This window comes from Argopecten irradians, chromosome 4, assembly GCF_041381155.1.
Source record: "Argopecten irradians isolate NY chromosome 4, Ai_NY, whole genome shotgun sequence".
NCBI lineage: Eukaryota > Metazoa > Mollusca > Bivalvia > Pectinida > Pectinidae > Argopecten > Argopecten irradians.
Window position 1 is genome coordinate 11,369,384 of NC_091137.1, and position 21,134 is coordinate 11,390,517.

General features: G+C 34.5%; 2 protein-coding genes across 10 annotated transcripts in view; one reads left to right on the top strand and one right to left on the bottom strand.

Annotated features, from left to right (window-relative positions):
- Positions 1 to 174: 174 nt before the first annotated feature.
- Positions 175 to 13,648, top strand: LOC138320599 (protein adenylyltransferase SelO, mitochondrial-like). Its single transcript, XM_069263684.1, has 13 exons — positions 175 to 723; positions 3,776 to 3,914; positions 4,200 to 4,345; positions 4,775 to 4,898; positions 5,322 to 5,437; positions 5,983 to 6,086; positions 6,634 to 6,803; positions 7,011 to 7,045; positions 7,674 to 7,874; positions 8,448 to 8,568; positions 8,905 to 9,062; positions 11,257 to 11,435; positions 11,793 to 13,648. Exons 1-13 carry the CDS (start codon positions 236 to 238, stop codon positions 11,909 to 11,911), a joined length of 2,100 nt encoding a protein of 699 aa, XP_069119785.1. The 5' UTR covers positions 175 to 235; the 3' UTR covers positions 11,912 to 13,648.
- A 290-nt stretch (positions 13,649 to 13,938) lies between these two features.
- Positions 13,939 to 21,134, bottom strand: part of LOC138320601 (TBC1 domain family member 5-like) — a 51,605-nt gene continuing 44,409 nt past the window's right edge. For 8 of the 9 annotated variants that reach the window (XM_069263690.1, XM_069263693.1, XM_069263685.1 and 5 more), the window contains 4 exons: positions 19,540 to 19,784; positions 19,060 to 19,159; positions 18,782 to 18,861; positions 13,939 to 17,632 (listed from right to left, as the gene is read on the bottom strand). In XM_069263690.1, coding sequence (XP_069119791.1) covers positions 17,195 to 17,632; positions 18,782 to 18,861; positions 19,060 to 19,159; positions 19,540 to 19,784 — 863 coding nt within the window. In that variant the 3' untranslated portion in view covers positions 13,939 to 17,194. Of the gene's footprint in view, positions 17,633 to 18,781; positions 18,862 to 19,059; positions 19,160 to 19,539; positions 19,785 to 20,607; positions 20,650 to 21,134 lie in introns of all 9 variants that reach the window. The other variant, XM_069263692.1, reaches the window with a different exon arrangement.

Consider the following 21,134-nt stretch of genomic DNA (forward strand, 5'->3'; position numbering starts at 1 on the left):
CTCTATCTACCGGAAGTAGCTACTTTCGCTTTACTGATTTAAAATACGAAACCATGTAGTTAAGGTGAATGCTGAACATATCATGTTTATTGGTTAAGGTGCACGACGTTTAACGTGTTGGCATTACATTATAATTTTGTTTTAGTTCAGAATATTGTAAATAAACTTGAAAATAGATGGCGCTGTTAACCGGAAGTAAGGTGTTTTGTAAACACTGCGGAGATTTGCTGTTTCAATGTTTCGAAGATTTGCTGCTGAAACTGGTACTGTAATCGCGAGGTTAGAAAGTAGAGAACGCACTCATTCTTTAAAATCTAAGCTGTTCCGTAGTGTCGTTTGCACATCGGCATTATGTACATGGAGATGTGTGGCCGGTTTTCATAGAACAGTGAACAACATGTCGACTTTGGAAACTCTCAATTTTGATAATCTCGTGTTGAGATCACTCCCGATCGACACCGAGAATGAAATCTTCACTCGACAAGTACCGGGAGCATGTTTCTCAAAAATGAAACTCAGTCCGGTTGAAAATCCGACCCTTGTATGTCACTCATCTTCTGCATTAGCATTGCTTGACCTGAAAGAAACTGAAGTTCAGCAGAAGGATTTCTGTGAATATTTTGCTGGCAATAAACTTTTACCTGGAAGTGAACCAGCGGCACACTGCTACTGTGGTCACCAGTTTGGATATTTCTCTGGCCAACTTGGTGATGGAGCTGCAATGTAAGCAATCAAGCTTGGAAGAAAAGTCATTTTATTGTAGCAATATCTAGGGTGACTGTACAATTAACTTGTATATGAAGGAGTTTTTTTTATGTAAGTAGGGAGCATAATGTCCTGTAATGTATTCTATAGTTGCAATCTATATCTGTCTACTGACAGAACTGCCTGGTCACCGCTGATCGACTTAGTCCAATCCCACTACAAATCTATATTTGTAAAAGATTTGGTTTGGTTTGTCCTATTCACAGCAAATTGAACTTACTTGAATTATAGAATACAGGTAGCTGCTATCACATACCTGTTACCTGTTACCTGTCGTCGAGGTCTTTAAATATGCGGTAGGCATCTCTGACCCATTTGAATATTGTTCATATTGTTTGGCGGTTGTGTGTTCTCATAGCAGTAGGGTTGAACTTCTCTTGCTTGAATTTCCAATGGCTGTTTAGTCTTGACTTAAACTGGTTTAAAGTTTCTGATGATATGACATTTTCAGGTGGAGAGTTCCATTGATTTACTACTCTTTGTGAGAAACTATTTTTCCTTGTGTTAAGTCTGGAACATCCCTTGACAAGTTTTTTACTATGACCTCTTGTTTGAGTATGACTTCGGGGAAGTAATTTATTTTTATCACATTTGTCTATGTCGTTCAGAATTTTGTATACTTCCACCATATCACTCCTGAGACGTCTGTATTCTAGGTTTGTATTCTAGGGTTGGCAGTCCTAAATCTAGTAGCCTTTCTGGGTAAGATTTATTCCGAATATTTTTGATGAGTTTTATTGCACGCCTCTGTACTTTCTCAAGTGTGATTTTATCTTTTTTTGTATTTGTTGTCCAGACGGTAGATGCATATTCCAGATGTGGTCTTACCATGGCTTTATAAAGGTTACAGAACGATCTTTTGTTTAAGTATTTGAAGCTTCTTTTCAACACTCCTATAATTTGGTTTGCTTTTTTAGCTGATGCTTCGATATGTCTTGTGAATTTCAGTTGTTGGTCAATAGTAACGCCTAGATCTTTCTCTTCAGTGACTTGCTGGATTGATGTATTATCCATGATATAGTCCCCAGGAATTTGTTTATTTGTTCCTAAACGTAGGTGTTTACACTTTTTTGAGTTAAATTTCAGCTGCCAGTCGTTGGACCATGTCATTAGATTGTTTATGTCACTTTATAGCTTTTGGTGATAGTTTACATTATTGACAACAGAGAAAAGTTTTGTGTCATCAGCAAAAAGTCTAACAGCATTTTCAACAGCCTCTGGTAGGTCATTGATGTATACTAGGAATAGGATGGGGCCTATCACACTGCCCTGAGGGATTCCATTTGTTACCGAAGACCATTCAGAATTTCCGCCATTTAATACCACTCGTTGTTTTCAGTCGGTTAGAAAGCCTTCAATCCATTTTAGTAGATTTCCTGTGATTCCGTATCCTGATAATTTTTTGAGTAGTCTCTGATGAGGTACAGTATCGAAAGCTTTTTGGAAATCTAGGTAGATGATGTCAATATCATTTTTGTTGTCTAGTTCTCCTGTCCAATTATCTACCATTTCTATTAGTTGGGTTGCACATGAATGTCCTTTTCGGAAGCCATGTTGGTATTCGCTAAAGAGGTTATTAGTTTCCATGTGGTTTACGATGGCATCTCTCACAAGTTTTTCCATGATTTTTGATGTTATTGAAGTGAGGCTAATGGGACGGTAATTTTCAGCTAGATTTTTTGGTCCTTTCTTGTGGATGGCAGTGACGTTAGCCTCTTTCCAAACTTTAGGTACCTTCGCATCATCGATGGATTTTTGAAATATAATTGACAGTGGCTTGGATAAAGTGTCAGCTGTTCTTTTAATAGTCTTGGATGGATGTTGTCAGGTCCCAGTGTTTTCGTTGGATTGGTATTATTTAGAAGTTTTTTGACTAGTTCTTCTGTGATATTCAGGGTAGGGAGGTTATTTTCAATGTCCTTCGCTGGAACCTCAGGGATGAATGACAGGTTTTCCTTAGTAAAAACACTTGTGAAAAATCTATTTAGTTCTTCTGCTTTTTCTTGATTGTTAGTTATGGATTCTCCTGTTGGTGTTGATAGGTTCCTGATCTTGTCTTTTAGTTTCATTTTGGATTGTACATAGTTCCAGAATGCCTTGGGATTTTGCTTGATGTTTTCAGCCAGCTCCTGCTCAAACACTTTCTTTGCTTTCCTTACTTCTACGCTTGATGTATGTTTCGCTCTTTGATAGTTTTCAAAGTTTGTATTGTTTTTACAGTACTGGAATTTTTTCCATAGTTTCCTTTTTGATCTAATGGCTGTCATTGCTTCAGCAGTTATCCATGGTGTTCTTTATGTTCGTTTGGACTGTTTACACTCTGGTACGTTTTCTTCTATTTCTTTATTTAGGATTTCAGTAAACAGTCCCCATGCATCACATATGGATTTGTTGCTAAGGAGCAGATTCCAGTCAATAGCATTGATGTTTTCTCTAATTTTGAAATAGTTCCCCTTTTTGTAGTTTTTGTTCATGATTGGGTTACTTTCGCTGTTGGTAACGTTCAAATTGATGTTGAAGTTGATACATACATGGTCGCTATTTCCCAAGGGGCTTGACGTTTTGACTTCACTTATGAGATTTTCTTCATTTGATAAGACAAGATCTAATATAGATGGTCTATCATTGTTTCTCATCCTCGTGAATTCCCTTACATGTTGGAACAGGTAGTTGTCTTTTATGATTTCTATGAATTTGGATGCTAGATGGGTTTCACCAGTGCTGGTAGTTGTGTTCTCCCAATCAATTTCTTTTAGGTTGAAGTCACCCACGATAGCCCTGAATGTATAATGGTGGTTATTTAGATGTTGTAATTCCAGGATTTCTTCTAATTCTTCTATACAATTTTCGTGGCTAGGACTTCTGTACACACACTGAAGAATTAGCCAGTCGGAATTGTTAATTTTTATTTCAATCGCAATTTGCTCCAGACCAATGTCCCGTCTTAACTGTTCTTGATTTACATTCATAAATAATGCAGTGAAATCTACCTTGGTTATTTTTCCAACAGGTATTTAGGTGAGGTAGTAAATAAGAATGGAGAACGTTGGGAGATACAGTTAAAAGGATCTGGTCTGACCCCATACTCTCGATCAGCTGATGGACGCAAAGTACTAAGGAGTACTATTAGGGAATTTCTATGTAGTGAGGTACAAGTACATTATAGCTACCATTTATTATATGATTATTTGTTACAATAAACTTGCATTCAATCAATGCAAGTTATCGGTTACAATACATTTTGAATAACTATCATATTATTTGAATTAAAATATGACATACAATACAATTAACATATATTGAAAACGCAGAAATATGAAAAAAAAAGTTGCAATGAAAAATTCTTAGCATAAGAAATCAATGGAAGAGAAAGGAACAGAATATATAATTGATACAATTGATTCAAAGGCATAATATGTTACTTTTGTAATCAGGCAATTTTTAACCTGGGCATTCCTACGACGCGAGCTGGTACCTGTGTGACCTCTGACTCCAGGGTAATCAGGGATATTTTCTACGATGGCCACCCTATACGTGAACGATGTACCATTGTTTTGAGAATTGCACCAACATTTTTGAGGTACTAAAGTTCGGATAGTAAAAGTCTAAGTTTATTATTACGTGGGGTAATTATCAATATAGAGTAAGCCTTAGTTTGATATAAACACTTTGATTCGATTTCATTCCTTTGAAAATAGCATCCTCACACTAAACAGATCAGCTTTGGACAACTGTATATATGACCTTTTCTTGTAAAGCTCAAATTATTGGAACAGATGTTAATTCAGCTTGTATTATACTGATGACACCTTCCTAAATATTTCAAAATCAAGACCTTCACAGGTTTATAAGTCTTAACAAAAAACTTTATATTAAAATTAAGTCTATTGTTCATGACTTCATATACATTTGGTTTTCATTCATATTTTTGATAAGGAAAGTGAGTGGAAAATATCGAATATTATGTATATATACATGAACATGTAGTTGATGATAATTTATTTCACAGGTTTGGATCGTTTGAGATTTTTAAACCACTTGACCCTGAGACTGGGAGGAAGGGTCCAAGTGTAGGCAGGACTGATATACTGGTACAGATGCTGGAGTACACAATCAAAACATTTTATACTGATGTAAATATACTTAACAAATGGTCTACTTCAATGTATTGATATTGGCATTTAGGCCTAATATTAGCCACATTTTCAATGCCCAGTCCATCAGTTTTCACAACCCAAACAGTTCAATTAAGAAAAATTCAGAAATAAAATAATTACATCACATACTTTCATACTTTATAATTAGTTTCATCATTTACATTTTGTTGAAAGATTTATTATGTTCATTGAATTGTAAAACTTATAACTTATTCATGTTTGGTTATATCTTAAAAAAATAAAGTTTTGAAAAATGTAGCAATTGAAGGTTTACTAGATCTGTTTGGAAAAATCAAATATTTAAAAAAGTAAAATAAAAAAACAAAACAAATATATATAATCTTTTTGCCATTTTTTGTATGAATTAGAAATTGAATTTTTGACATGTGGTATTTTCAGACATGGGATAATTTTAAGGAAGATAAGCAGAAGATGTACCTTGAGTTTTTCCGAGAAGTGGTAAAGAGGACAGCACGACTTGTGGCAGAGTGGCAGTGTGTTGGATGGTGTCATGGGTAGGTTTCACCCCTGGTCGATATTGCTCTTGGTTTCTTGGATAAATGATATGCTATAATTGTATAGAATCAACAACCATAATATACATATATACAGGAAGAAACTGGATGTACATGTATATATTTATATAAAAGTTCAAAGAAAGTGTTGATTACATGAACTCAGGTACACATTATTAATGTTATTGGAAGTCAGAATCAATAAATTTATTTACCGGTATTCATTGACTGGGGATTTAGGTCTTAATCCCTTGGCTTTGTTCTCAACAGTCTGGTGGATCTAACAATCTCTGTTGTATATTGTGAACACAAGTTTGGATCATATCATGTCTTGAAGGTCCATCCTTTGTTAGGCACACCTTAGTTTGGAATTAGGTGTCTGTGATGGAAAACTGAAGTGAAGATGGTTAAAAGTTTACAGCACACAATAATTATATATGTGTGTACAAAAACAGACTGTTGATTTCAATTTTATCCCCTTTGATTTTGACTTATTATTATGTGTAACTTATTTATTGATAGAGGTCTCTATCTGTCTATTCCAGTGTGCTCAACACCGACAACATGAGTATATGTGGAGTGACAATAGACTATGGCCCGTATGGTTTTATGGACCGTTACGACCCAGACTTCATTTGTAATGCTTCAGGTATACATATGTACATGCATTAAATTTGTTTACTTATCATTCATAATGTGTAAGAGATTTAAAACCTATGTAAAGTTTGATTCAGTTCTGTTTTTTCATGTAATTCATTTGGAGGAATACAAGCAGCAGAGAGATATGTTACATGCTGTAGTTACACAGGAAAATGTCTACCAGTAATTTTGACCTGAAAATGTTTATCTTAATTAAACAAGAAGAAATTTTGCCGATGTTAATATATACAATGTATATCTAAACAGGAAATAAAGTTTGATGTCATTATCTTTGCTTTTTACATTTTTAAACTTTAGTTTCAACTTGTAGCATGACTATTTATGAATTGTTTTATCTGAGAAAGTAAGGAGGACATCAACGTTGGAAGCTTACAAGTCACCAGTCTATCGTATGTGACTGACACAACGGATAGAGCAGTGACGCTTAGATTTCCGACAATGTGAGGACATAAGTGTTTAATTAGGTAAGATACTGTATCCATTGTATGTGTTTCTTGTAGGTAAGATACTGTATGTATTGTATGTGTTTCTTGTAGATGATGGAGGTAGATACACTTACCAGAAACAACCTGAAATCTGTAAGTGGAACTGTGAGAAGTTAGCTGAAGCCATCAAAGAGGTCATCCCCTTGTCAGAAACAGAAAAAGAACTTGGTTTGTTTGATGAGGAATTTTCAAAACACTACACACAGAAAATGAGGAAAAAGGTGTGTGTGCATATTGAGATAATTAAAATAGTCTAATTGACAGAAGGCTAATACAGATTGTTTTAGTTCATAATGTTTGAAAATACATTTCAGAAATAACTATATTTCAGAAAATATTTTTTGTATTTAAAAGTCAAACTGGATAGTTATCAGAGAAATTTGTAGTCTTCTTAATGTTGTTTGTATCAGCAATAACTTCCTTTTCAGTTGGGACTGTTGAAGACAGAGTTTCCAGAAGATGGGTATGTATATTAAACCGGCAGATATACAATACTATGATGTTGTTTGACAATATTTAGGTTCAAATTGAAAGGTCGCCATGTGTAAGCATGTACCACCAAAGGTTTTATGATTTAGGTTTTATCAGACAGCAGAACTGTCTTCAAACAGTCTGGTTGTTAACAACTCTGAGTATGTACCATCTCTCCAGTACAGGCTGTTGTTTCCAACACTAGGAGTACGTACCATCTCTCCAGTACTGGCTCATTCCCTTTGATAACCAGATTGTTTGTGACTTGATTAGTGCCATTCATATATGTTAACTTTGCTATCTTATTAAAACATAAAACTGAAGATTTGACACTTTGTTGTGTCTGGCTATACAACACGGTTGGGTAACATCAAATATTGCAAAGAATGATTTCTGCTAATCTTAAAATTCATAAGTGATATAATAGCAATAATTATGATACAAGACTGATACTATCCTTGGTAGTCCTTGATACTATCATAATTGCTTTAGGTCTTTTGTTACATGAAATGTTCCAGTGAAGTAATAAAGGCTCAAACAAAATAGAAAATAAATAGATGGTCACTATTTCTTTATGTACTCTTGCATCTAATATAAGGAAATGCCGTTTGTTTTGTCAGATTGCTGGTTGAGAAGTTCATGGAGACGATGCAAAAAACTGGAGCTGATTTTACAAACTGTTTCCGTTGTCTGAGTCGTCTCCCCTTGCCAGGAAGTAGTAATTATGACTCGGCTGTTATCGAGGTGACAGAGTACATCCTATCCCAGTGTGCCACAGTGGAGGAACTAAAGCTGTCGTGTAAACCCATGATGGATCCAAGGTATCAAGCCATCACATTATCACATACCTAACTATGGAGGTCATTTCATTTACGCAGACAAATTAATTGCCAATTTTCAAATGTAAAATTTGTATGTAGATATAGCTTGCCATTACACTATGTATTTTCTTAAAACCTCAAACAGTAAACTCAACATAACACAAGATTATGACTTGATATGATGAGATGAAACTCTCTCTTTGTCTTCTGATATGTTGAGTTAATTGTCTATAACAATCATTGTCTAAAATGAGGCAATCTACCTGGTAGATGGTCCGTTTGAACTTCACAAGTTCACTGTAATCTGGATCATTGCACTGCATTACAATACAGATTTTGTCTTTATGTATGGAATAAGTGGGACAATGACAAACGCAATAACCAAACTGTCCAAACTGAAAGTACCCTGAGAAAAATCCTTGCTCAAGTAACTACCCCATGTATGTTTTGTGATCCAGAGGTAATTTTGTGGTAGAATGTTGATTGTGTTACCTAGTCTGCTGCCAAGGCTCGTATGTGATCATGTAAATCTGTGAAGATTATATGATACAAAATATTATTTTATTTTCACAGACAGCTACAGATGTTTATGATGTTGATGCAGACTAACCCTGAAATCCTGAATTCCTTAGGGCGTGGTTTAGGTTCCTTTGTAAAGGAGATAGAAAAAATGGAGAGAGCAAAGGAACTACAGGTGGGGTTATATAAAATCTGATACAGAATTCCTTACAGCTATGAATATGAATAGGCAAAGTAATACATATCTTGATGAGAATATGGTAAAACAACATGTTTTTTAGAAAAAAATAAAGGATAAGTATTTACATTTTTGATACAGTGTCATAACAGCAAATAATTCTCCATAAATTTGTGGAATTCTATAGAATCTTTTCATAAGCAAAGTCATTAAAATTTATTGAAAAGTGTCGTGTCACAATGCTCAGAATAATATGGAAAGGAAAATGAATTATGAATACTTCTGTTTGACAGTACCTGTGTAGTAATATCTTTATTGCTTTGACATTTCCAGGAATTGACACCGTCATCTAAAATCGAAGGAGATAGAAAACTCTGGACTGAATGGCTATTACAATATACTGAACGATTGAAGCTAGAGGCCCAAAAATGTGATGACCTTGAAGGTGAAAGTAAACAGAGGTCAGAGGTCATGAACTCTGTAAATCCAAGGTAATTTCAATAAATAACTCATTTTACCTATCAAACCTTTTTTGCTTTAGTTACCAAATCAGGATAAAGTGGACCCTCAATAATCAAGACGCTTATAGTCTGGAAAACTCACAATCCTGACGGAAATGTCAGGGATAGATTTCCGTAACATTATTTATTATATGACTGGTGTATTTGCTGTATTTTGATTGGCCGACACGTTTCTCAGAAGTTTTCATGAACTGCGATATCAACCCCGAAATTTGAGGCGAAAAGCACGCGAGGTTACTGGACTCAGTCAAGATACCTCTCGCGAGTCTAGTAACCTGTGTCAAAAATATATGGAGGGAAACTCCCTTTAGATGTGACGTCATAATCACTTTTGACATCGATTCGTACGCATATATAGTGTAACGGAAGTTTCCTTATTCAATGACGCCGGGATAATCTATTGTGACGTCATTATTGTAGTTGGCAACATATGTGGCGGAAGGCAGCAAGTTTACTGCGATCACGGTGATCAACTGCGAACTTCAATTCATGGAAAACGTTCATAAATGCCAGATGGGCAGTTGATGCAGCGATAAAATATTCACGTTATACTAGTCTAAAACATTAGCAAGAAACATTTGAATATTTGCCATTTACTACATGTAATGGATAAACTACTTTTGTGAAGAGAACATTTGCAAATATCATCCTGTTTATTGTAGTAAAGTCTTTTTGAATAGCCGGGTTAATATCCTGTAAATATCATTGAATTTCTGGAGTAGTGAGTATATTATACAAGTATCGACCTATTTTCAGGTGGATACGGTTAGTAATGAACCCTCGAAAATGATATAACCCTCAGCCTCTGGCCTCGGGATATATCACTTACTCAGGTTGATAACTCACCGTATCCACCTGAAAATAGGTCGATAATTGTATAATATACTCACTACTCCAGAAATTCGGATTCCGAATTCAGAACTCCAGTTCGGGAACGGACTGTATTTTTCATTAATAAATTTCCACAATAATCCAGACTGAGAAAATCCAAGGCCAGCACCTGTGCCATGGGTACATTCAGTCATGTAACAGTTTATTGGTTTTCTATGGGAGATCAAACGTCAGTATGATAACTGAGATATTTCAACAAGCTATCTTACTGGTTTCGCATGCAGAATATATCGCTCCGAGTTTTGGGTACAATAAAGTGAGTTAATACTCACAAACTTAATAAGTATCTTGAATTTATATCAATGTATTTGATTGTCTATGGTATATGATGTAAAGACTAAGGCACATGCCAATACATGCGTACATCTGTGACATTGTGCAGGAAGTTAGAAGTGAACGTTTACGTGGTTGTTACAAAACGTCTTGTTAGTCAGAAAGCAAAGATTTGTGGAAATGGTCAATACAAACACACAATATACAAAATAACAATTCCATTAGTCCATAAAAATTTCACAAATATTTATTTTTCATGGTTTTGTTAGGACAAGAACGTAGATATAGATCCTTAGTTAGGCATTTTGAAACAAAATTTTGCTGTACGATATATCAAGAGTGGTATACGTTGCTATATTGACATACATGTACATTGTACACAAATAATGATGGCTTTTGGTTTTGTATTTAAAAAAAAACCACACGTTTATTTCATATTCTTAACGTAATTATATGAGAAAACTACTTTAAACACAACGTACGTTACATAAAAATCTATCATCAATCACAAGGTCAAGGGGAGTAACTAGTACATGACTATGACAATTTTAAAATTGACTAAGAACACAAATTCGGCAGTCCGGAAAATTCGTAATCCGAACAGTTTAGGCTAGGAACGAAGGTGTCCGGATTAACGAGGGTCCGTTGCATATGCTATACTTATGTATCTGTTTATTGAATATCTGAAATTAGCAGTAAAGTAAGCTTTATCAAAAAATATAGTGTGATAGTTGGTCTAAATCTGTCCTCTCAAACTTAATAGTTTTAGTATTGTCTCCCCTCTGTTTTCTTGTATGCTTAAAGGTATTGAGTATTAATCCCTGTTCAAGAAAATATATTCATAAAACTATCTTTTACAAGAAGGAAGATTTTCCAGTTGTTTAGGGATGAAGATATACAAAGATAAACCTTACCTTCAGTTAAATGTTTGAAATAAATATGTTTCCTTCTACTGTGAAAGAGAGGACATTCACAATAACACTACTTGACTCTCCTTTAGATTTATATTGAGGAACTACATAGCAGAGAATGCTATAAAAGCTGCAGAAAAGGGAGAGTACTCTGAAGTACGACGAGTACTTAAACTACTCGAGAATCCATTCAGCGAGGCTATAGATCTTGGTGACCTTTCTGAACTGTCACTAGGTGGCAGCACCTCGACAGCAGATGCAGACTCTGGTAAGCACATGAATAACATCACAAGTTGGCATACATAATAATGAAAAATATACAATCCGATGTAAATATAATTCAGCAAGGGCAAAACGAATAGACTCAAGAAATTACAAAGAAAATAGGACCAGGTGAATCAGCATTGTAAGGGCTCTCTACATACATTAAAATGTACTAGACAACACCTGTTCTGTTCTTGTCATAATAATCTAAGTCAATCACATTAATGTGATTATACAGTTTTAAACTCAAACAGAGATGCCATAGAGGTATAATCATACATAGAAATCATAATGTGGTATATGATAAGTTTGACATTGTCTGCTGTTTCTTGTTACAATTATATTTTACCTTTCATTACAGCTGGTGCAGCCAAGCCAAGCAGTGGAGCCAGTAAAGGAGATAACTCCCAGACTTGTGGCAATGCTGTACAGTACGACTGTAAACCACCAGAATGGGCACAAACTCTCAGAGTCACCTGATCTTCGTAAACGCCTTCTGGACACAAGCTTGGCCATATAGCAACTGCCATGATATGGTGTACTACTGCCGTGACACTATAGTCAGTGATGGACACATATGGTCAGGTAAATCGTCACAGGAAGGTGTTTATTTCTGTCTGTACTGCTGTAAGTTCTTAACAGAATTGGTTACATTTCATCATCATTGTTGATGTGATAGATGGATTAAAATTAAGGAGGTAAATATGATGAGTTATTCATGAAGATTTTCACTGAATATAAATGTTCATTGATTTTACAAAAATCTTCTCTTATCTCAAAGAAAATATTTTATTTTAACAGTTGTTGTTAGTTTTCCAAATAAATTATCCAACCTTTAAAGAAACTGCTAGATTTAATTACTAAAGATATCCAAGATAGTCAAGAGTACTATACATAGACGTTTGATATTGAAATCAAAAGTTCTGTATTTATGAACCAACGTTTGACTGTCTTACTGTATATTCAATAGACATTTGATGCTATTCGCCCAATCACTGAAATCTTTGGTCAGATAACTAAATTATCTTACTAATAAATTATGTATACATGTATATATATGGTATATTGTAACCACAGCAGTACAGACTGGGCCACTGTTAGCTGTCTCTGATGTAACAACTTGCATCAGAATGAAGGCGTCGATTTAACCCTAGTCACCTAGGTAACCGATACTGGATATAAAGAGACACCACAGTCAGGCTATCTAATTAATCAAATTAATTTAATTACCGAGATTAATGTAAACAGATATCTGTCAGTAATTATCTGCAACTATGTAAACTGATGTGCTTTCATTGGAGATTTTGAAGTGAAACCTGATTTTATAAAAAAAATTATTTTATATTTCAACTCTATACTATAGTAACAACTCATAATGTGTACAAACCATTCCACAGTCTGGGAAGAATTGCTCATTGTTTCACTTGTGTGATAAAAATGCAAAATGTATTAAGATTGTAATATAAAAATGTATACAGAACCAAACTGTTGAGACAGATTGCCTCAAACAATATTAATTTTTCACTCATGGTGAACAAAGGTAGTTTTGTGATTTTAGCATACTGGGTACCCCGTATTTTTCAATGCAACTGTTTTCCAGTAAATAACATTTATGGTTTTGACAATTGTAGCTTTTGTACATAAATGGTCATACTGGACAAATTGTTCAGTTGTCCAGATACAGTAAAACGCCATTATAACGAACCTCTAGGAACCGACGAAATCACTTTGTTTTACACATGGTTTGTTTTACACATATTACAAACATAGTAAAGGAACTTTGATGGAAAATAAAAAGGTCATAATCATGATTTCGTTGTAAGCGTGTTTATTATAAACGTATTTTACTGTACATATACAAGTGTAGATTGTATACTTAAACTGGCTACAGTAGTCGAGTTAATTAGGAAATCTCAACCCTCTATCACTCTACAAAACCAACGTAAAGCTGTGTGTAACGGCAAAATGTAATTCAATGATTTATTTGGGGGGAAAAAAAGATACAAAGGCAAGAAATTTATGCCAGTGCTGTGATTATATAAACGCCTTGTGTATGATGTGATTTGAGAATGGGAATAGATTGATATTTTATTAGTGTGGAGTCAAATGCTTTTACACTAGAGTTTTATTATTCAAATAATGTACATGTAAATAAATATATATTTATGGTTGATCAAAATGAAAGCAAATGATATTAAACAAGTTATGAATATTGAATACAGTCGTGTAATTTTTTTGGTGAGGCAGCTTTGTATATGTAGGTGGTGTGTGTTATATTCCAATACAAGTTGTCACTACAGAACCAAGACATACAAACACTGTTCCCCTTCCTTCAACGATGTGTCTGGCCAAATTTGGTTACAATCTTTTGCAATTTAAAGGTAATGTAGATGATGGATGGACAACAGAAACTGTACCATGGCATAAGTCAATGGCCCTCCAGTTAGCTAGAAAGGTCACCAATCCGGTTGGTATTTAGGTCGTTGTAACAAATAAGACAGGCAAGATTGATGAGAAATTTTGTTTATTGTATATATATTATAGTTCAATAATATTACAAGATAAAAATGGAAACATCTCTTATTGCACTGTACAGCAGTTTTATTTATATTCAACAAAGGAAGAAATTCTAAAAACTAGTTTGAGGCCATATCATGAAGTTTTCACAGAAAACTACAAGCATATAAAGACAAAATTAGAATTTAGTACCAATATAACATGAACGATGACACATGATAACGTACTGGTAATTATAACAGATGAAATCTTGATAACAACACATTATATACATCACATCAAATATAATGTAACTGACAAAACAAGACATGAAAACTTCAGATTTTTACATTTCTTCATTCTTTGATAAAAACTCACCTGTAGATTTGTGATTAACCTATTATATTTCCCCTGAAACTTTCTTTAAGCTGTAACCTCAGTTTACTTAACCTTACATATTTGTGATAAACCTTTGCTGGAACAATCTCATATCAATACAACCTAGCACAACAGAAGTTACTAAACGACAGAGCCTCAGGTTTATACTAATTTAGTGACCCCTACCAAGGAATATCCATATATATATTATATAGCCTCATATGGAGGATATAAAATGTTTAAATTATGATTTGTACCTGTAATTCATTACTACTGTCAAATGGCATGTATAATCCAAGCTTATGTCTAAATTTTGCTTGCAAAAGAAACTGGCATAACATTTATAATGCAACTGTCAAGCAAGTGTTGCAATCAAGTATAAATAAAATCTATCTTCATATCTTTTGAAACCTAGCAAAGTTTCAGAAGCTTTTAAACAAACAATCTCTAATAAACAACTAATATCATATCACAAAAGAAATTAACTTAAACATACACGGACCAAGATTTACAAAGAATGAGAACAGTTTCATCTGTACATATTGTGAATGTAAATTATATATATACATATATATTAAGATTTATTTACACCATCAGATCGCCACACTATCACCTACATCACTGTAGTGATTGCATGGAGACTGAGTAATGAAGATAGACACTCCAGCTGAACAGAACACGACAGGTTCCTTGTTCACATTGATCCTAATTTACAGATTATACAATGTATACATCACGTCCGGTGTACACAGGTTTCCTGACTACAGAGGTTCGGGTAATAGGTTTATATACACAGTGAGATCTTACAAAAGGTCAAATTTACACAAGTATAAATAACAAATTTTACTCAAACCAAACCAAACCATGTCTTAATATGACTAAGCTAATAAAAAAAGTTAAAATGGATATGATACTAGGATATAATACAAGTGCATGGCAGACATGCTTGGTTCAGAAACTACCCATCATATGAATATGTAAAGTTGGACATGAACCACATCACTAGTAATTGAAATTAGGACAAGTTACAATGAAACAGAACAGAGAACCGACAGGAAGGGGTAATTACAATTAAAAGAATGCCGTTCCCATCAGTGTCCCCCAACCTACACCCCCACCGCCTCGTTCGATGACTGGCACGTAAATTAAAAGGATTAAGTGGTTTTACTTATGTTACATGTTAAATGTTTAGATTTCTCAATAGTTTAAACATGAGGCATTGTCTACTATCACCAGTGAACATTACATGTGGGATGGGATGAAAGATGCCATCACAACCGATGTGTGACAAATTATTTCCTGGAAAAGAGCCAATCTAATGTGTAAGTGTATATATGTTTTAGCATACAACAGATTAGAAACAGTCAGGTTTTAATTTTAGGAAGCAAATTATCCTAAGAGAAAAAGCAGTATCTTGTATTTCAATTTCATTAGTAAAAATAAAATTTACAAAAAATAATCTTCACTATCAACTATACATATAAATTGAAAATAATGACATTCTGAAACGTATAAAGACTTGTTGACTGAAAACTTTTTTTAGCAGGAATGGCCAGCATGAACACCCAGAGTGACATATAGAAAAATTCATATGATTTGGGAACATCTTACGCAGGTCCCACTTTTTAAACAAACCAGTTAGCCAATATTACATTGTTGCCGCAAACACCATGTGACTATTCGACATCTTTCCGAACTTTCACATAAATGGATCATAACCTTTCCGACTTAGTTAGGTAAGAATTAAATCTATCTTCTATGGCCCCTAGTTTAAAATGAATGCATGCTTACAGCCACAGAGTTTCAACAACTGTTGTACCAATGCTCCACCTACTAAGAAATCATTATAAATATTCTTCTACAAATGGTATCTGCATTAAGTCATATTTTAACCGATCATTTTTAGCAGGACTTTAATATTTCCTTTGTAAGATGATAGTAAAAATTAGTTAATTCTTTAAGATGAAGAGGGTATTTTGTAGCACTATCAATATTCTTCATGAGCACATAATTTGTTTACATTGATTTTAATGCATATATCCATGATTCAGTTAATAATTGATATTCTGACAACTGCTATGCACAATCAAAACGTATAAAGATTTATAAACACATGTATCATTACAAAAGTCAAAACAGATTTACCAAAAGTAAAGTACCAGTAAAGACTTAACAAACATCAGTCACACTCCATGTCTTATATTCCTCATGTTGATACCATGTACATGCAGTTTGACTAACCCGCATCAAAGTACACAAGAAAGTAAATGTAAATGAACAGTTGAATAGTGAATCATACAACACATGTATCACATAAATCAATAGAATAAAATGAACACCAACTCATTATGAAGAAATACTGAACACAATATCACAAAAACAATAAAACTCTATATCTTTCAATTTCATTTTCACTCCACTTCATTTGTCCACACCAGAAAAGAACATCTTGGTGTCTGACATATATAGAGCTATAAATCTTGAATTAACTAAATAAAGTGGTGTGGTTATCTCCCATGGATAATATCTTACACAGGGTACTATTACATTTAATCCTGAATTGTAGCTCATCATTCTTGTGGCACTTGGAATGGCAGTATTGGGTATATACTAGTATTTAAACAGCTCAGAGGTAATTGAATACATGTACAACCAAACCTGTGTTTAATTAACAACCAAACTTGGAAGGGAATGCTACATCAAATAATAACCTATAAATATTCTAATAAAAATATGTACTTAGAGAAATTATATACATGAAATAAATAAACTGTACATTTTTATTTAGAATATATATTAAAGCTTTTACTTACATACCTTTAAATATATATTTAACTAATAACTATTCAGGGTCCAACTTGTTCACTAACATCTCCCACACTCTACTGATCAGGACACAAAATCGTCCTCAGAAGACTCTCCCCTGTACAGTGGGTTTGGACTTTGGATTGGCAAACTTGCTGAACGGCTGCCTCTACTCTCAACAATATTTGTTCTATTGCCTTCTGTAAATGTGTTTGATTTTCCTCGACTAATTCTATAATCGCATAATTCCACATCCTTATTGACGAATTTATTTACAGCGCCATCTGTTGGTGAATCTGCAGCTTCTGAATTTTCCTCACTACTCATGTAAAACATTTTCCCCTTACTGCCTCGTTTTGTTCCATGGTATTTTACATCTCCAGATGCTGACTTTTTCTCAATATCTGACTCGGGAGAGGTCGATGCAGGTTCCTCCATGTAGTGGTTCTCTGTAATCTCAATATTGTCTTCTTCAATCAAGTTCTGAGAAAACTTAAGTGTTCCTTTTAGGACGTCACGTACCTAAAGAACAAAAGAGACATCAACAGAAAATACCCAATAACTTATTGTTTAGAGTTTGATAATGCTTAGCCATTACTAAAAATGATTTTGACTGTACATAGTACTGTTATAATCTGCCAAACAAAAGGTCCAGAGGGCCTGTATCACTCACCTGGTTTTCTTATTAATTAGCACAAAAACTCTTACAATCAGAAATAGCAAAATTAATTCCACGATTCATTTAATTTTGAATCTCAATCATATAATGATGTTACCAATACCATATGACTATAAGTGTTATTCAATGCTAAGAAGTTGTTTATATGAAAATAGGCAAATTGACCTTTTTGGCCCCACCCCTCAGGTTCCATTATTAATTTTGTACAATTTTGAATCCCCACCTATAAGGATGCTACCATTGCATTATGAATTCTATCCCATGCATTGTTTCAGAGAAGAATTAGTTTGTATGGAAATAGCCAAATTGACCCTTTTGGCCCCGCCCCTCAGGCCCGCAGGGATCAGCCTGACCATTTATACAATTTTCACTCAGAACCCCATAAGGATGCTACCAGTCAAATTTTGTTAAATTCCGTGGTTATGGAGAAGAAGTTGATTATTGAAAGAGAGACGACGGATGCCCAGGTATCGCATAAGCTCACCTTGGTCTTGTTGGCCGGCTGAGCTATAGAGCCGACCCTAAAGTCAGAAGAATCTTGTCAGACTTACCTGTTCGATTCCTGCTATGGCCGGGAGAATCTCGTCAGACTTACCAGTTTTATACCTGCGATGGCCAGGAGAATCTCGTCAGACTTACCTGTTTGATACCTGTGAAGGCCAGGAGAATCTCGTCAGACTTACCTGTTTGATACCTGTGAAGGCCAGGAGAATCTCGTCAGACTTACCTGTTTGATACCTGCGATGGCCAAGAGAATCTCATCAGACTTACCTGTTTGATACCTGTGAAGGCCAGGAGAATCTCATCAGACTTACCTGTTTGATACCTGTGAAGGCCAGGAGAATCTCGTCAGACTTACCTGTTTGATACATGCGATGGCCAAGAGAATCTCGTCAGACTTACCTGTTTGATACCTGCGATTGCCAAGAGATTTCTCGTCAGACTTACCTGTTTGATACCTGCGATGGCCAGGAGAATCTGGTCAAACTTACCTGTTTGATACCTGCTATGGCCAGAAGAATCTCGTCCTCACCCTGTATGTCCTGCTGCTGTAGTTCCTGCTGGAGTCGAGCTGTAAACAAGAAAATAGGAATTATGATGGCGAGACTGACCTTATTTTGGAAAACAACATTTTAGGTTTGTTATAATGTAAGAGTTCAAAATAGATTTTCAAAAACAAGGGTTGAAAGGGTTCAAATCTCAATTTAGGATTGAGGATTACCGGCAGAGGTTTATTCTATCAATCTCCAACCATTATCTGGTTACTTACATATATGGATGTCTAGTTTACTGGCACAGTAGCTACACATGGAGTCTTTTTTGGACAGCTGACTCTGTAGGTCTCCGATCTGGTACTCATAGTCCTGTTCCTGTAACACAAACAACATCTGATGGAAACTCTAGATTCAGCTCCCAATACAATGGTTGGATGACACAGCAATAAAAACTAAAGGTAAGTTTTAAAGTTATATGTGCCATAATTTCCAATCAATTAACGGAGAAATAAAAAAATAAACCAATTAAAAATTTTGTCCAGTTATGACATATACATATACAGAATTTAATGAAAATTGCTTTTACATTCAAATATATAAGTAATAATGACAGCATACAATTTCAAATTTGGGTGTTCTAGCATACCTATCATGGGGACATTGGATAATCTTGAAAATCAAATGTATGTAAAAAATACTACAACCAATACAACATCCATCCTTTGTTTCCTGTTTATTATATGTCAGCTTCTTACCTCTTTGACGGTCTTTTTGCCTTTCTTGCGTGCTCTTGGCAGGGTGGCAAACTGTGACACGCTTCCATTGGCAGAATCAGCATCGTCTGGTGTGTAGGCCATGGGACTATTGTCCATGGACCGATGATTACGAGTATCCATCCGCGCGAGACTAGCCGGCGATGGAGTGGAACGAAACACAGAATCCTCCACCTGTGACAGACTTGCTGATGATCCTCGTTTCTTTTGTGGGTACTGTGGGCTAGCTGTAGAGGACATAGATAATATGTACATAATGAACAACTACATCAGCAGTGTAATAATCTCATATAGTTTACCTGATGCTTCAATAAGATTATGAATTGATTACCCCCTATATTACATGTATCTTGAATTATGATTTCAGTTTGTTTTAATGTTAAACCAATTTTCTCTTCTATACCTCAATTTTAGGACTTCCTGTTGGACATAGATCTTTCCCAAAATACGATAAAAGATTTATGTACCAGCACAAATTACACTGGTGCCCAAATTTCATGAGAATTTATCGTAGTAAGACACAAAATTAGTACTATATTCTTTTATCTACATATAATGTAATAAAACAACGGTTCATCAATTATTGCAAGAATTATGTACATAGCATGAATTGGGTTGTAAAGAGGATGTATAAAGCAGGTTAAAATTAGCAGCCATAATTAAGCCCAGCATTGTCTAGCAACATATAGAGAGAGGTGGAGCAAAATAAATGTGGTACTTCATTACTTTTCCATTAAAAATACATTAAGATAGATGTAGATGACTTTCAAGGAATTACGAACATTCTTTTAATGACATTTTATCAATCTATAGAAAGTGTTTTTTATGAGGATCAGAGTGAATATTGACAGGTTGTTGGTTGTGAATTTTTATACATTTTAGAATATCTATGTTATTATCATTTTTATTCCAAAGAGTAAAGTATAATGACAATGGCACTGTATGTGTAATCTTATAAACTACGAGGTTTAATTGGTACATTTATGGGAATGTTACGTGAAATGTGCAGTGCGAAAATCTCATGATAGTGTCAAGTAGTTACAGTTTTACCTGTTACTGGTAATAAAGATTTTGGTATAGTATTCCAGTTTTCTGCAGTGAATCAACAAAATATTGAAATGAGAAATATCATCCAAATAAACTTATTTCTTCTGCTAATAAATGGGATGCATAAATAATACTGAATAGCCAGAGGTTTTCTTTTTAGTCAAAATTTTCTACACGATTAAAATAAAAATGGAGAAAATTGAATTCAGTCAGTTTTGAACTTTTGCAATCTAGCTATATTAGGGTATATATGACTCAATAATTTCTCAACATTTCACAGATAAAAGTTTCGTGATCAAACCAATGTGCCAAAAAATCATGAAAATATCATCCTCCAGAAAAATAACCGGCTATGCAGTAGGAGGAAATTAAAGAAAACACAATACGGGCACACCTGAAAGTCTTCGTAGTTTGACTGTCAATCACAAGAACAAAATCAGGTGCAAAATCAAATTTAAATGTTACAGTTGTTTCTAATGTGATACAATGTGAAAAGAAAACTTTTTGTGATTTAATCTGTGTAAAATAAT

Coding starts and splice junctions, on each gene's coding strand:
- LOC138320599 (XM_069263684.1), top strand. CDS start 236: ATGTTTCGAAGATTTGCTGCTGAAACTGGTACTGTAATCGCGAGGTTA. Junction 724..3,775: donor CTTGGTGATGGAGCTGCAAT/GTAAGCAATCAA, acceptor TTTTTCCAACAG/GTATTTAGGTGAGGTAGTAA. Junction 4,346..4,774: donor ATTGCACCAACATTTTTGAG/GTACTAAAGTTC, acceptor TTTATTTCACAG/GTTTGGATCGTTTGAGATTT.